Genomic DNA, 16,223 nt, shown 5'->3' with positions numbered 1-16,223 from the left:
ACGCGGCAAATCGCCGTAATTCGGCAAAACCGAGATGTTTAGGTATTTGTGGTACAAATAGAATAGAAGAAGTAGATTAAACCGTGCTCGCGGACAGGATTTTACTTGATTGCTAGGGTAAACAATCGCATTGCTCTTATATAAATACTGACTAAACAACCAGAATGCAACTCATAGTAAAACGATTGAAGAACGTTGGTTAAATATTTTGATACCAAATTTTACGAGAACGCTATTCATATTATACATATTTTTACTTAATATAGCGGGTGTTTCGGATTCAAAACCAAATACCAAATATTATAAAGTACAGTATTTATTTGGGGAAAGGGGGTAAACTGTGCCAGTAATAATATTTTAAAAAGCTGATGTAATATTTTAAATGTTTATGTTATCTGGGGCCAAAAATAAATCCAATTTAAATTATTCCCCATGTGTTATCAACATATTAGCTGGTTATCCCGGATACTATTTAGCCGCGGGTAGCCTCTACTGAGTACTGTAGTACATATTAATTCTATGGTTTACTTTTGTTCGTACTGGTTCTTTTTGATTATGTTTCATCGTGTTTTATTTATATAAACCATTTGCGTTAATGATATTTTCTTTGAAACATTGTTGTTGTGTGGTTGCCAGTTTTTATTGGCTGCTGGAAAATAGTAGATTCCTTTCACATTTCGTGTTTCGTGGTAAAAGTACTTATTGGCTGCTAAGTCCCTTATTGGCTGCTGTACTTATTGGCTGCTGCTATTGGCTGCTAGCTTGCTGTCAGTGATTCGGTTCACTGCAAGTCAAGTCTTGCGATGTAGGCTTATAATTTAGAAAGCTGGTGTTTGTGTGTGTCAGTGTTTATATAACACGCAATCCGTCAACATGGGACGCGCGTGCAGAAAATTAAATGTTATCTGGTGTTCTGGATTGTTGTTCTTGGTTTTGATAGTCGCTAAGATAAAATGCCATCCTCAATGTTTGGATTCTAGACCACCTTTTAAAGGGACAGGTTTAACATTTTGCTCGCAGTATCAGGACTATGGATGCTGTACTAGTCAAGACGATGTGCAACTGAAAGAAAGATATGATAGAATACAACAACTTATTCCTCCGGAAAACCAGCAGGTTTGGACTGATTGCTCAGAGTATGCCAAAACTTTTGTCTGTCAAGAATGCTCTCCTTATGCTGCTCATATTTTTGATGCCGAACAAACCACCAAAGATATTGTCGTTAAACCGAGAGCCTTTCCTGGTCTATGTAAAAACTACTGCAGCACTTTCTATCAAAAATGCAAAGATTTTGTGAAATATTACATGGATGAGGCTGGTAGCGGCTATATGGAAGAAGCTTTGAGATTAACCGAAGCTTTATCAAGTCAGATGGAATTTTGTACAAATGGCACCAAGTTGATTGATAATGACTATTGCTTTCCGGAGCTTCTAACAAACCCAATACTTAATGGGAACATTACGATTGAAAAAGTAACTCAAGAAGGATGTTTATGTTTGGAGCCTATGAGTACAGTTTTTTATAGAAATCCTATTTTTCTGAAGCATGCAAATGACAGTTCTAAAAGAATGTTTGTTGGCGAACAGATAGGGCTGGTGCATATAATGTACCCAGATGGTCGTGTATTGGAGGAACCATTCTTAGATATAACATACGATATCAAAACAACAAGCTCTAAGGGCGATGAAAGAGGAATGCTTGGAATGGCATTTCATCCAAACTATATCAATAATGGGTTATTTTACATTTATTATTCAACTCACATAAGTGATTATGAACAGATTCAGAGCGGAGCAGACCATAAAATAAGGATTGAAGAATTTAAGGTTCGGGATGACAATCCTAACAGTGTTAACTCCAGTTACAGCAGAGTCATCTTGGAGGTCTATGAACCATATTGGAACCATAATGGGGGAGAGGTAATCACAGACATTTTTTTAATGTTATTAAGCTTTATTGCAAAAACACCTCTATGCTTTGTTTATCAATTTAAGGCATTTTCACCTGAACAAACTATGGCCCGGTTTTGCAGACACCTGGCCCCAATATCACAAAAGTTATTGAGTCATTTCTCAATCTCAACTCATTTAACCTCATAGCTGCATAACATGATTCAAAAGTTTATATGATTTCGTTTACTCATTCTTAAAGCTCATTATCTTATAGATTATGTTGAAAACAATATTTGGTCAAATTGTGCTTTAGAAATAAAAGTAATATTCTTACGAATATTGAGCAATGATGTTACTGAAAAAGAAAAACATGAATCCACAAGAGATTGTGTTTTTAAAATGAGTTAAACAGTAGCAAATTTATATACTGTATATATAAATGTGGAAAAATGAGTTGAGCTTGAATTTGAGATATGACAAGAATTTTTGTGATATTGGTGCGTCAACTATGCTGTACAGTGTATGTCTCCCTTCTATAAATACAAATCTCAAAAAAAAAATCATGCACCTATCATTATGGTTTGCCTTACCTAGTGATAATGTGCATACATTTCTGGTGATTTTTTTTTTATCTGGCATAAAAAAGGTCGACATCAGGAAAATGACTGTCCCTGCCATAATGAAGCCCTGTGCTAGCATTACTAGAGGATACTGTGGTGTTTTCAACTGAATAATGGGTTGAAATTCGCAATTCCTAAAAGTTCATGTTTTTCCCAAAAATTCAACTCAAATGTCACAATTCCCCAAAAATTAAATCAGATGAGGCTTTGCTTTTTTGTTTGAAATAAACTCACTACTGCATTGTATGGTTAATTCACTATTTTAGGCATTTTATTTCTATTTTTACAAGTCTAAAGGCCCCATTCACAAAAAATGGAAATAACCCACTGCATATACAGTTTATCCTACTTGTAAGGCCTAAAAAAAAAATACATTCGGTTCGGGTTACCCGACCCTACCTACGGAATAGGCGCGGACCCTACCGTTTTTATAGTCAGTTTGAAAAAAAAAAAAACTAAAAAAAAAATTAGTTGCTTTTCAATATGTAGTTTAAACCTTAAATGCTTATACAGAAGATAACTTTATAACTTTAACACCATTATCCAATGATGAAAATGATATTCTTATATAAAGCCTAATAAAAAAAAATAAAAAAAGCCTACCTACCCTACCTATTTTTGAAAAGGATGTAACCCTAACCAATATTTTTTTTTTTAGGCCTAAGTACCCATTCTCAAAACTAATATATTATTTTTATCATGCTACTGTCCACACTCTTAAAAAATAATGCAGTGTTGTTGTTTTTGTCCTGAAAATTTCAACCCCAAATGCTAAAAACACTTTCTTAAATGTTATAATCAAATTACCAATTTTGAATGTCTTTGTCAATTAAAAAGGTACCAAATGGACTGAAATTGGTTATGTATAATGGAGGTGATTTTGCATTCTTAAACCATTATCACATTTTTTCAGTTTTCCTGTTTTATATTTTTTTAAATCTGCCACTCTCATGAAATTGAATGTTTCGACAACTTTTGTTGTTGTCTTGGAACGAGCCATTTTTTGAAAAATTGCATGGAAACCAGTGAAATAAGACTGCTGACTAAAAAATCAGATCACAGGTTTTCATGTTTATGTTCAAAATTGATGGTTTATCATTTTTCTTAAAGTATTATTAACCCTTTCAGCCATTAATTTAACGATTGGTGACAACAACCCGAGATGGTAAAGAAAGTGTCTGAAGTGAAAATGATCACGAAATAAGAATTCTGTAGGGATAGTGATATTAAGTACTGCAATGTGTGCATGAACATGCATGTACTTTGATAAGGTACATGGTTGTTTTACAACAATACAAAGCTAATATTGTGCGCACTGTTTTCCCATTTAAGAAAGCACCATGCCCCTATTTTGGACCACCCTGCCCTTTTTTTGGCCCAGCCTGCCCTGTTTAATTCCTGGATAAAACACTATCATTAAACATTAATTATAGAAAGGTAATATAAAAGTCTGGAATCTGATCTTTTGCCAGCAGCATCACATGATAATAGATATTTACGCAAAAAATTGGCTCATTCCAAGACAAAAAATAAAAAAAAGTTGTAAAACTCTGTAGGAGTGCAGTTTTAAATCATTCTTGTTAATTGCCATGCAAGTCAAAATGAGGCATCGATCCCAATCAGAATTGCCCTGGCCCCATTCCCAAAATTCTAAAAAAAGCACACACACTGATCTGTTAACAATGATTCAAATATAAATGTGGCCAGTTAACACTATGTTAAAATCATTGGCAGTTAAAGTTTCATGAGGATCTTTATAGTTATGCCGTAGGAAAAGAAGCTGATGTTAGTATTGACATTAATTGATTTACACTTGAGATTTATTAAGTGAAATGATTGGATACATGTACATGTAGGTTATTGTTCATGTATTATAAATTAAACTAAATTATTCCTATAGAGCAACAGTGACCATATGAATAAGTTTGATTAATTTGTTATACATGAATTTGAACCTAGCAATGTTATGACTAACAAGTATCCTTAAAGATCATTTAGCCTATTAAATTATTTGATACAATCATGTAGCAAATAACCAGAATGGAGTGCATGGTTGGCTCTGATTGGCTTGTTTTTAAACGATTAAATATAAATAATTATATGCACATGATGTCAGTATAATATTCAATTGTGATTTAATTAAAGTTAATTAAACTGAGGTCCACCAATTGTTTTACAAATCTAGTCTTATGTTATAATTATATGACAAGAAATACCCATGGGGGCAAATTTTCCCCACCCCCAGACTTTTGGCTTATTTCTCCCGAAGGGTATAATTTACCAAAGCATGTATTTCTTGTCATATAATTGCAACATAGGAAAGGCTTGATATAGCGTTTATATGTACATATTATATGCTTCTGAAGTAAATTTGCCAACGGGGGGGGGGGGGGGGGGGGGAATTTGCCCTCAAGAGTAAATCTTGTCATGTAAGTACAAAAATAAACATATTCCATGACATCAAATTCAGTCCCAATTTGTTAAACATTTATTAGTCATCAAAGCTAAAAACAATCATAATAACTGGATAGAACTAGCAGGATCCTGAACAAAGCGTAAATTCAGGTTCACTTTAAAGGGACTTGCTCGCTTATATGTTGGCAACATTTTTTTCACCTTTCTCGAAATTGAGTTATATTGCGTACATTTTTTTAGCAAACACCTGAGAGATACTGATTTAAAACTATAATTATGAAGATTAACCCTTAACAAAATTAATTTAAACAAAGAATTTCTGTCACAGTTTAAATAATTATTAACAATACTGTGCACTGACTGTGAAGCTGTAATTTAAACTTTTGATAATGTTTTATTGTTTTTTAATGTTTTAAAAAATCATTGTTTTCCATTTTTTACTCATAATATAAAAAATGATATCTGACTATATAAAACATGAACGAGTCCCTTTAACTGTTAGACTCATGATGTGCGTTGTAATGATTTTGCAAAATCAAATGTCCTATGTCAGCTAACCATGTCAAGCAAAAAACAATTTGTCGTTTATCAATTTACTAATTATAGCATTGACGTGGATAATTACTTACGACGTAACATGGTTGCACTCATTCATTAACTTTGGCAGACGTGATCCAAGTCAGCTTTGTAATTATTGGTTTACGAACTTGTACATTCATTTGTCAATACGTGTCTATGCTTAGAACAGTTACATGTATAATTAATGATGTATATTCTGAGCCTTTGAGAAATAAAAATCAACCATTGCTCATTGACAATAGTTGATATATATATATTGCAAACAAGACTGTGAAAAACGCTGCAAAAAAATCAATATTTGGTTTTAGAAACTGCAAATAAACATAAACACTTAGAAAGCTCCACATGCATAATTTATTATTATAACTTCTTTAGTAAGAGTGGAATTGTTAAAGAAATGGATACTGGTAATTAATGCAAATATTCAACTGTTTGTAGTAGACATTTATATAGATTATAATTGTTATAGTTATGGTACCCGCTACACCTGAGTTATATTTAGATTATACATGAGCCCTTTAGCGAAAAAGTATAATATGAATTATTGAATCAGAAGTATTGGTTGGGGTGATCATGCAATTTTGTACCACGTTGTCAACGACTCTGTTCAATAACAGCACCCAGTATAAGGGGAAAGCTTTCTTAATTATCAGCACAGTAGTTATATAATGGTTAATTAATCACTGCCATTCTATTTGTAAATGTTTCATTATGGGAGTTTATTTGTAGACAAAAAAGAAAACAACACTTCCAATGCACAGACTACTTTTAAGGAGTAAGACCCACTTTCCCTTCGTGGATATAGACATTTATATAGATTGTATATTATAATGGTTTATTACCGCCATTCTATTAGTTATAACGTTTCATTATCGGAGTTTATTTGTAGACTAAAAACAACAACAACACCTTCGAACGTATAGAACACTCAACGAGTAAGACCAACTTTCCATTTCCCTTCGTGGATTTTCTCTATCGCGGGCAACACAATGAATTTATCGACTGTCCGCGTTCCTCGGGGTTCGAATTTAAGGCCCTCGGAGGGTGATCAGTCGACAAAGTTCAAATATGCTATTAAAACTTATTGACATGCTAGAATATTTATAGAAAAAAGTTTCATCATTCTATTATTTTCTAAACTGTCACATTTCAAATTTACATTTGTATCTGTTCATTGTGTACTTCAATACAGAAATCCTCTCATTGAACAGAAATTATCACAGATTTATTTTGAAGTTATCAAGATTACTGGGTTACAAAAAGCCTTAAAATATATGATTTAAAGCAAAGCCTCATGCGTTGACTGAATACAAAACAATGGCTTTTTTACAAGCTTGGGCTATATTCAGGCTTGTAATAATTTGATGATGGATTTGTTTATTATAATTTTGTGGCCTCACAGGGTTTTCAAAAAGTTGCTGAATTTGTATCAGTAGGCCGAAACCATTAAGTACAAAAAACTTAACCAGCTATTCTCAGTTCAAAGTACAAAGTCAAGTGTCTCAAGTGTGTAATACTTTATTTTGATGATGTTCTGAAGATTTACAGTAAGCTTGGGATGCATAATAAAATTCAATGTATACCTCTACAGGTCTTTATTCAAGGTTTGTTATAGGGCCCAATAAATTGGTTTGGCTAGGGCAGGCCTTTTTTGCCCATATCTGGGAAAAAGACCTTAGAAATATTAGGAAAATTTGCGTCGCGAAATATACCATTTTGAGAAAAATAACCCCTTTACATAATACATTGGGATATTTTACAGTTATAGATCATGTTTTCCTGTCTCAAGCAAATGAGGAAATTATTAAATATAAATTTCTTTTCCCTTTCAAAGGATCTTAAATAGCTGAAAATATCATTCTGTGTAAGTTTGGATATCAATTGCAATAAATCATGACAGTTAATTATCTGAATGTGATGAAAAATGATTTCCAAATTCAATAATCCCCAAATCTTTACATCACACAATTCATTAGAATGTTGAATAATTACAGATAAAGGCTTTCATTTTATTATCATATTGTACATATTTTATTGCTTTTCAATATGTAGTTTAAACCTTAAATGCTTATACAGAAGATAACTTTTACACCATTATCCAATGATGAAAATGACATTCTTATATAAATCCTAATAAAAAAAAATAAAAAAAAAATAAAAAGCCTACCTACCATACCTATTTTTGAAAAGGATGTAACCCTAACCAAACATTTTTTTTAGGCCTAGGCAATAAGCCTATATATTTCCAATAATAAAACTTAGGATAAGAACGATCTTGAGTACCGTAAATAGCTTTCCTTTTATAAATAATGTAAATTCAAGCCAACTCTACACTTTTGTGCTTCATATTTTCAAATAAACTATTTTCATATATACAGAGTACCCTTTTTGTTAAAGATATTTATGTTATTTATAGCAGTTAAGACCACTAACCGTGAACAATAAATTAAGATTTTGCACCTGACTATAAATGTGTATTTCAAAATTGTGCCATTGTGATTATGATTTCATTATTAAGTCATGCGTTCATTTCATGCTTAATGCTTGAATTGTGATTGCTCTCGTACCCTATTTCTGCCCAGCCCCTCAAAACTTTCAATAAATTGGCACTGAGATGAGGCCCGTCATGTGTAGGGGGTGCTGGTCGGCTTCTGTTCCTGCCCTGGGGGGAGGGGCAGTGAACCCTGTTTTGCTCCATACTATATGAATCCTGCATGCATACCTGATAGGTTGAACATCTGAGGGCCAGTATTCAATATTGATCTTACCCTTTTCCTTGCCTCAAGGGTTCCTTTCACAGGATTGGTCAGCTAAATATACAGGCCAATCAAAACACTTAGTTTCTTATCTTAAATTAAAGTTCAATCTAGTAAGTTGCATATATGGAATACCAGATCGTTAAGTTTATGTTCTAATTTTTTACCGTATCTATTTTTCTCATCTATTATGCAAAACCACCCTCTTACATTATGAAACTCAAACTATTTAAAGCTTTCAATATCATGATGTGGCAGTAATAATGTTCTAGTCACGTACTTGTCCATATTAAAAGCAGTTTAATACATGTTTATAATAATATCAAAACCATATCAGATTACGTCTGTGTTCTTCTTTAAAATTATTTAAGGTTATCCATGCAATACAATGTCATATTTATACTAACAATTGCTTCTTTGAAGTATGTATTTTTTTGTTTCAAATACTTGTAATGTTTTCACCCAGAGCTTCGTATCATATAGGCATTATGTTATTTTAAAGAAACAAATAAATAGAATTGCTACGTAATCATTGCACAATTTTTATTTATTACCTCCCTTAGATATATCATATCATAGTGCACCAGTCAATTGTAACCAAGCCCCCCCCCCCGCCCCAGGTCTAGGGGTATACCAGGGAAAGCGGTGGTTTTGTTTTCGCACTGAAAATAGCTGGAAATGGGCCTTACCTAGGATGTCCCCGGCGTGCGGAGGTATTTGGTGTGGATTTTACTAGCAGTTTGTCCCTGCAGGGTGGGTTTTTTATCTGGGATTGGCTGGACTGAAAGTAAAAGTCCCCCCCTATTGGTGAAAATTGACTGGTGCAATTAATAGCACCATCATTATTGAAATGATGTTATACAAAAATCTATGCAAAAAAATATATTATATTAAATCAATGTAAATTTAACATAGTAATAATCTAAATGTCAATATATTGTATCTAAATGCGCTAACTCATCTTTGCATCCTAATGATGGATGGTTTACCTTAAAGAAACACGCATGGGGGAAATTCAATCCAATAATCATGAAGGTAAAGGGTAGGTATAGGTTAATGTTCAAAAATGCACGTTTTAGGTTTTGTTTATATTTTGTTAATTAAGTTATGTCACGTTTACAAAATATTTGTCAATATGTTTGTGTTTATTTATCATTAATTATAACATAATATTTATCATGAATGATTGATTAATGTTTCAATTTACATAGAAAAACCTCATGCCTTTTTATGAAAGGAAAATAATCTTCATAATTTAAACAATGAAAATCGAAATTCAAACTATGTAGAAATTGATACCGGGTAATCCTTGTAGCAATTTATGATCAGTGCAAAATCTGGCTAAAATCTTTCCTGTGCAAATGGCCTATTGTGGATGTCATATGTGTGTCCAACAGTATCATTAAATTTCCTCCAGGACTGAGGAGTGTGATCTTTTATGTTTTTAATTAAAAAATGGTAATGAATTATTTCAGATTTTGTTTGGAGACGATGGGTACATGTATTTGTTTATCGGGGACGGAGGGATGGCTGGAGATCCGCTCAACTCCGGCCAAGACTTGTATGTATCTATAAAAAATCCATCAGTCTTATTAGTAGTCAAAATTAGCGTAATGCCTGCACTGGTAAAATGCTTTCCGCTCTTGCTCAAGTTCTGGCTTTTGTGCATCAGGGCTTGTTCAAAAATGTTATGGCAAGCAGTAATAACATTCATATTCATGCTTCACATCCAAAATACTAATTTCGATGACTTTTTGACTTCATGATGAAAAAAAAAAAGCATACGTTTTAGCAAATGAAATTGTAAAAGGCAGTCATTAAATTATTAAGTACCAAGGCTTAATCATTAAGAATTTTGCAGGGTTTTAAATGTTGCCTAGCTACTGCCAGTCATTCGATACACAATTCCTGCATCAGGATTTGCGATGAAAATGTATCAGACAATGAGGCTTCATTCTAAGACATTTGAATAACCTGAAGTTTCTATGGTGAAACAGTACTGCTTAGTCTCACCAAACAGATTTATTGTAGAGATAAGAAATACCAAGGACACTGGAACCAAGAAATAAGAAATACGGGACACTCAAACCAGAAATAAGTAATACGGGACACTCAAACCAAGAAATAAGTTATACGGGACACTCGAACCAAGAAATAAGTAATACGGGGCACTCGAACCAAGAAATAAGTAATACGGGACACTCGAACCAAGAAATAAGTAATACGGGACACTCAAACCAAGAAATAAATAATACGGGACACTCAAACCAAGAAATAAGTAATACGGGACACTCGAACCAAGAAATAAGTAATACGGGACACTCGAACCAAGAAATAAGTTATACGGGACACTCGAACCAAGAAATAAGTTATACGGGACACTCGAACCAAGTTATGGAAATTGTACAATGATTGCTTCAGCACATTTGAATAATTTCAATCATGAAGGTAGTGAGTGACATTACTGATTTGTACCTCATTGTCAAGGACAACGCTGAATAACTGGCATTTGGTATAAATGAAAAGCCTTCAATTTATGGGTACATGCATGCAAGTAACTGGACCTTTAAGTGCCACCCCTTTGTTACAATTCCAATAAAGGAGAAAACAAAAGAAACACTCTCTAATTTGGTAGATTTAGACATAACACACAGCAACGCTTTCATAACTTTTCAGGAATTCTCTGCTCGGGAAAGTACTGCGTATAGATGTGGACAATGTAGACTATGTTAGACGTACAGAGTACAGCATTCCACCAGACAATCCGTTCGTCAACGACATAAGGGCTTTGCCTGAAGTTTATGCATACGGTGTCCGAAACATTTGGAGGTGTGGAAAAGACCGAGGGGACCCTATCACTAGTAAGTTTGTTTTTTTTTATTAGAATTCAAGATTTTGTACTTGTATATTCAAAGTCCGCTGGCTCGATATTCGAGGCTTACAGGCCAAAATACTTTCAGCCACACAATTACTGAACCAAATGGGAATTCTTACATATAGTATAAAGAGTTTAAAAAAATCAGTACTTTTCATCAAGTTTCGAGCCAATGAAGAAATCAAGCTAAGAGATATAGAGCCAACAGGTTTTAACTAACAAGAAATAAAACAAAAAACTTCTTGTTTGAGTTACCCACCCCTACCTTATAAAAAGGTGTCTACGTGACTGTTTTTTGTACTCAATTGGTTAAAAAGATCAGTTTTTTGTGCATGTGTTTTACTATGAAGTTTAAGAAGCTTAACCTGAAAATTACTTTTGCACCAATTCCCAATTATGACAATAAAATTCTAACAAAGCCTTATAAGAAATCCACCTACCTACCCTACCTTTTTTTGGACAAGATGTAACCTTGAACCACAAAATAAATTTTCTTTGGCCTTTTTATAGTTCATTTTTTGTCTGTCCGACCTTGTGTCCATCCATCCTACCCTTGTCTAGAGAAACACTTCAAAACTACTGATGAGTTTTAATAAAACTTCAAACATAGACAGAGGGCAATATGGACAAGTGCAGTGGCCAAGAACCATAATCCTAGCTTCAGTCATTGAATTGTCTCCCCCTTTCACTTAACAGTATGCATTTAAGCTGGATTCTCACAGATTTACAATTTTGACAACTTTATTTTTATCTTTTGTCTTTAAATGAGATATTAAGAATGCACAGCTAATTAAATTCTCACTTTTTTTAATCATATTGCAGCCATTTTAACAAAGACGCTATAACTAAGTATTTTAATATCAACTTGTGTTAAACATTTTGTTATGGGGCCAATTGTATTAAACTGGATCAATTATCCGCAGGTAATCTTTTTATTAGTTTGAATATGCAAGCATTTTAATTGGTTAACGGATTATTGGATAAATAATGACCAATCATTGAACATTTCGACTACTTTTAACCAAACCTAAAAATAGCTGTTTTTTTTATAGAATTGGCTGTGAGTCACTAACTATATTGAAAGTGTTATTTAAAAATTTAAACTGTCTGTGTTGAACATTCCCAATAAAACAGTTTGCTTTAAGATTGATAATAATGTTACTAATGGATTTACCAATCATCAATTTGATCACTGATAAGATGTTCCTTCCTACAATTGAATCTAGAGTAGAATACCCATCATCAAAGTAGTGCTTAATGAATCAAAATATTTATTAGCATATAATCCACATTGTCACTTTATTTTATAAGGTTAAGTCATTTTGAAGGACCCAAGGCTCACTGTTTTGAATAAAGATAAACATTTAATGCATACTAAAGGTTATCAAATATTTCATTTAAGATAGATAATTCTTTTTCGATTTTCTTGTCTTTACTTAAAAGTTAACTACCTGACAGAATAAAACTTTGCATCTTGTTTAAGAAATTATTTCACATGCTTTTCGATGAAATATCATATAATTTTCACTTACGTTATTTTTTACGGCAGGGAGAGGTATGAATTCTAAGTGTTATTGAGCATTCACTTATAATGCTGTGTTGAATCTTTTAAATGACATCATGACTTTAAATGCTTCCCTGACATGTGATTTTCCAAATAACAATAAATTTGTCATTAAGAAAGACAAAGAAAATTTGTTGAGTTTTGATGTAAGATCAAAATAAATTCCACTTGCTGATCACAGGAAGCAATACTTTCATAATATTTGATGGCGCAGCAAATATTCTCTAAACAATCATCATCATTCATTACAACACCCCTCAGGTTTTCCCTTTATGAACTTGATTTTATAACCTAATTGACTTGGATAATTAACCTGTTTCTAAAGATAAAATGGCAAAAAACATGTGGAATATCAATTTGATCTTTGTTCTATTTTCTTATCATTAAAACCTGGTAAATATAATCTCTAATCAAAGATTACTGAATGAGTCTGATGCACTTACCTTATTACACTTTGATTGGTTCCAAAAAAGATGATACTATATCAAAATTAGCTATGTAAGTTGATTAGCATTTGTTGATATGATAAACATGTAAGTACCTGCTCTATTTGTGTAAATGATATTTTATTTATATTTTTCATGCTATGCAACTAGATCAAATTATTATGATTTATGAAGTTATGTGTATTTTGAGCTGGTGACCTAAAATAAGGTGTTTACTTAAAAAAAGTTGTGTTAACTTAAGCAGAGCTGTACAAAGTTATCTGGAATAAATCTTATTTCAAACAGAAGAGTTCATCAAAGCTTAGCATGCATGATCTTACAATCAATTTAGATGTCAATAGAATCTAAGAAGTAAATAGTTCTACCTTGTTCCAGAAATTAATCAGATATTTCACAGCTTCAAGCACCTCTTTTATGATGAAATGGTGATAAAACTTGATGAGGCACTAATTTCTAGAGATATGAAACCGTAATTGATGAACTTTCTATTCATGTTTTTCTTTGATAAGGTCAAAACAGGTATTTAGCATTTGACCTATATAGTTTACTGAGGGCCTTTTTATCAAGATTACGAGGGGTGATTTTGTTCTCTATCGATATGGTACATTGTAGATGCGGAACCGGTATTGAAGAAGATTGGCAATATCAGTACAGCTTCAGTATACATGTAGATGGTGTCTCTTAGGTACAAAATTTCTCCTAGGATTATTGATAAAACAGCCTCACCCCTTCTCCCCCACCACCAACCACACATGAATCTTGAGATCTGAAGAATTGTGTAAGCTCTTTTAAGTATCTTTACTATAATGACTCTATTTTAATTAACAAGCAAATACAACATGGGTTATTATTTTTTTACCAAAAACTGTCTAGGTTAATCATAAAATATTTGTCATGGCATGTGGGCCTTTTTATACCCCCACAAACAAACTTTGAGGGGGTATATAGGAGTGAGCTTGTCGGTCGGTCTGTCGGTTGGTCTGTCGGTTTTCATGGTTTACGGACGATAACTCATGAAAGGCTAGACAGATTTCAACAATTTTTGGTACAGAGGTGTAACATCAGAAGATAAAGGTCAAGTTCTATATTGGGGCTGGTGGGGCCAAGGTCAAGGTCACTGTTACTAAAAATAGAAAAACGGTTTCTGGACGATAACTCATGAAATGCTAGTTTTTCTTGTCAGTAGTGTAACTTCTAAATTACTCAACAGATTTAAACAAAACAATACATGCATGATAAAAGAAGATGCAGTGTGCAGTAACCTTGGAATTATGACCTCTTTTCAAAGGAATGGTTTGCCTTTCCTGTGTCCAGGCGGCATTTGGGGGTATTCGTCACTCCTGTGACAGCTCTAGTTGTTGTTGTAGTTGTTGTAGTTTAGTTTCATCTTGATATATTTTACAAGTATTGTGAAGAAAGTATATCAACTTATGCTCTTAGTAACTCTTGTCGGTATGATGTTGCGCAAGAGTGTGGTCTTGTGATATTGTGAAAATCAGAGAACCAGGAGAAAACCCATTTGTCAGGCTTGGTGACCACCAAGCAAACTTACTTGCACCCAGGCCAGAAATGAAATTCAGGTTGCTTTTGTGAAAAGCGAGTGCGCCAACCACAGGCTAACCAGACCTTGTTGTAATATTGTTGAGTTATTTCCCTTGGCAACAGGACAGAAATAAGTCACTGTGCTTATATTTATTATGCCAGTTATATGGGAATAAAAGAAACTATTTTTTGCAGAATTTGGAAAAGGTCGCATTGTTTGCGGAGATGTTGGGCAGAGTGCCAGAGAAGAAATTGATTTGATAGAGAAGGGAGCTAACTATGGGTGGAAGAAAATGGAGGGTACAGCCCCTTACTGCTCTGCATGTAAATATGGTAGGTAGTGCTTGTTTCATTATTCTAAACCTAAATAAGTTAATATTTCTGAAATAATTGCAGTTATTGGAGAGCTTATTTAAGATTGAATAAGAGATAAGATGTGTACTGGAAATTAATATTTGAAACAATATATATTGAAACAAGAACATGGTGTTAAATTATACATGTGTTTTATTAATATCAGTTATTCCTTTTGCTACATTTCAGCATCAGGAGGAAATGTGACAGCCCCCATCTGGGATTATCCACATTCCTTTGGAAAGTCTGTGACCGGGGGCCATTTTTATCGCGGTTGCCAAAGCCCAAATCTCCAGGGCTACTACATATATGGGGATTTTATGAGTGGGTATGTGGTTTTAAGTGTTTTTAGTTGATTGAATCTAGATTGAAAATTTAATGTATAATGCGAAAAGAAACGTTTGATGTTGGTTTAAAAAAATAACTTTATTGATGTTTAGACCAAAAGGTCTTTTTCAAATTCTTTTTCAAGAAATTATTGAAAATTACTTTTTGGCCGAACTAAAGGGTTTGTATAGATTTATTTGACGAGTAAGGAATAGCAGTGATAAAATAGGAGAAAATATAAATATTTCCAAAATTTCTGTTTTGTACGAAAGTGATTGCATAGTCTGTTATTTTCATTACAAACAGGCAGTCAGTGCGTTTGATACTGGTTAATGTTTTTAACAGATACAGACTGGTTTTTCAATCATCAATTTCTTTGACACTAATTAATTCATTAAACCTCTTCTGCCTTTTCAATCATCTGTTGTTTTTACGGACAGGAAACCTACAGAGAAACTTAATTATATGCCTGCATAATCGTGCAGAAATTGTCTGTGTCATAGGTGTGGCACATTTGTATAAAAAACACAGCATTAATGGACTCATTCATGTTTGTTATAGTCAGACAGCTTAAAAAATTAAAAACTCATTTATTTATTAGCTATCCTGGCCCACTTTTGACCATGAGTACAATTTTGCAAACACATTAATGTTGTGCTTAGATGACCTTGACTGTGACCTTTTGACCTACTTTCTTATTTTTGAAGCTACAGCAATGGAATTTGGACCTTGTCTACAGTTTTGATAATAAATATCAATGTTGTCCTCTGATGACCTTCACTGTGACCTTTTTACCTGCTTTCTTATTTTTGAAGCTGTAGCAATGAAATTTACACCTTCTCTACAGATTTG

The 16,223-nt window shown here is 33.2% G+C and overlaps 1 protein-coding gene across 2 annotated transcripts in view; it reads left to right on the top strand.

The window, feature by feature from the left end:
* The first annotated feature begins 790 nt into the window (after positions 1 to 790).
* LOC128207152 (HHIP-like protein 1) overlaps positions 791 to 16,223 on the top strand; it is a 35,833-nt gene continuing 20,400 nt past the window's right edge. For both annotated transcript variants that reach the window (XM_052909928.1, XM_052909929.1), the window contains exons 1-5: positions 791 to 1,920; positions 9,739 to 9,824; positions 10,940 to 11,124; positions 14,886 to 15,023; positions 15,234 to 15,372. In XM_052909928.1, the coding sequence (XP_052765888.1) occupies positions 874 to 1,920; positions 9,739 to 9,824; positions 10,940 to 11,124; positions 14,886 to 15,023; positions 15,234 to 15,372 (1,595 nt within the window). In that variant the 5' untranslated portion in view covers positions 791 to 873. The remainder of the gene's footprint in view (positions 1,921 to 9,738; positions 9,825 to 10,939; positions 11,125 to 14,885; positions 15,024 to 15,233; positions 15,373 to 16,223) is intronic.

This window comes from Mya arenaria, chromosome 11 (assembly GCF_026914265.1).
Source record: "Mya arenaria isolate MELC-2E11 chromosome 11, ASM2691426v1".
Taxonomy (NCBI): domain Eukaryota; kingdom Metazoa; phylum Mollusca; class Bivalvia; order Myida; family Myidae; genus Mya; species Mya arenaria.
The sequence above is the reverse complement of the archived record's forward strand: the minus strand, read 5'-3'. Positions and strand labels throughout refer to the sequence as shown.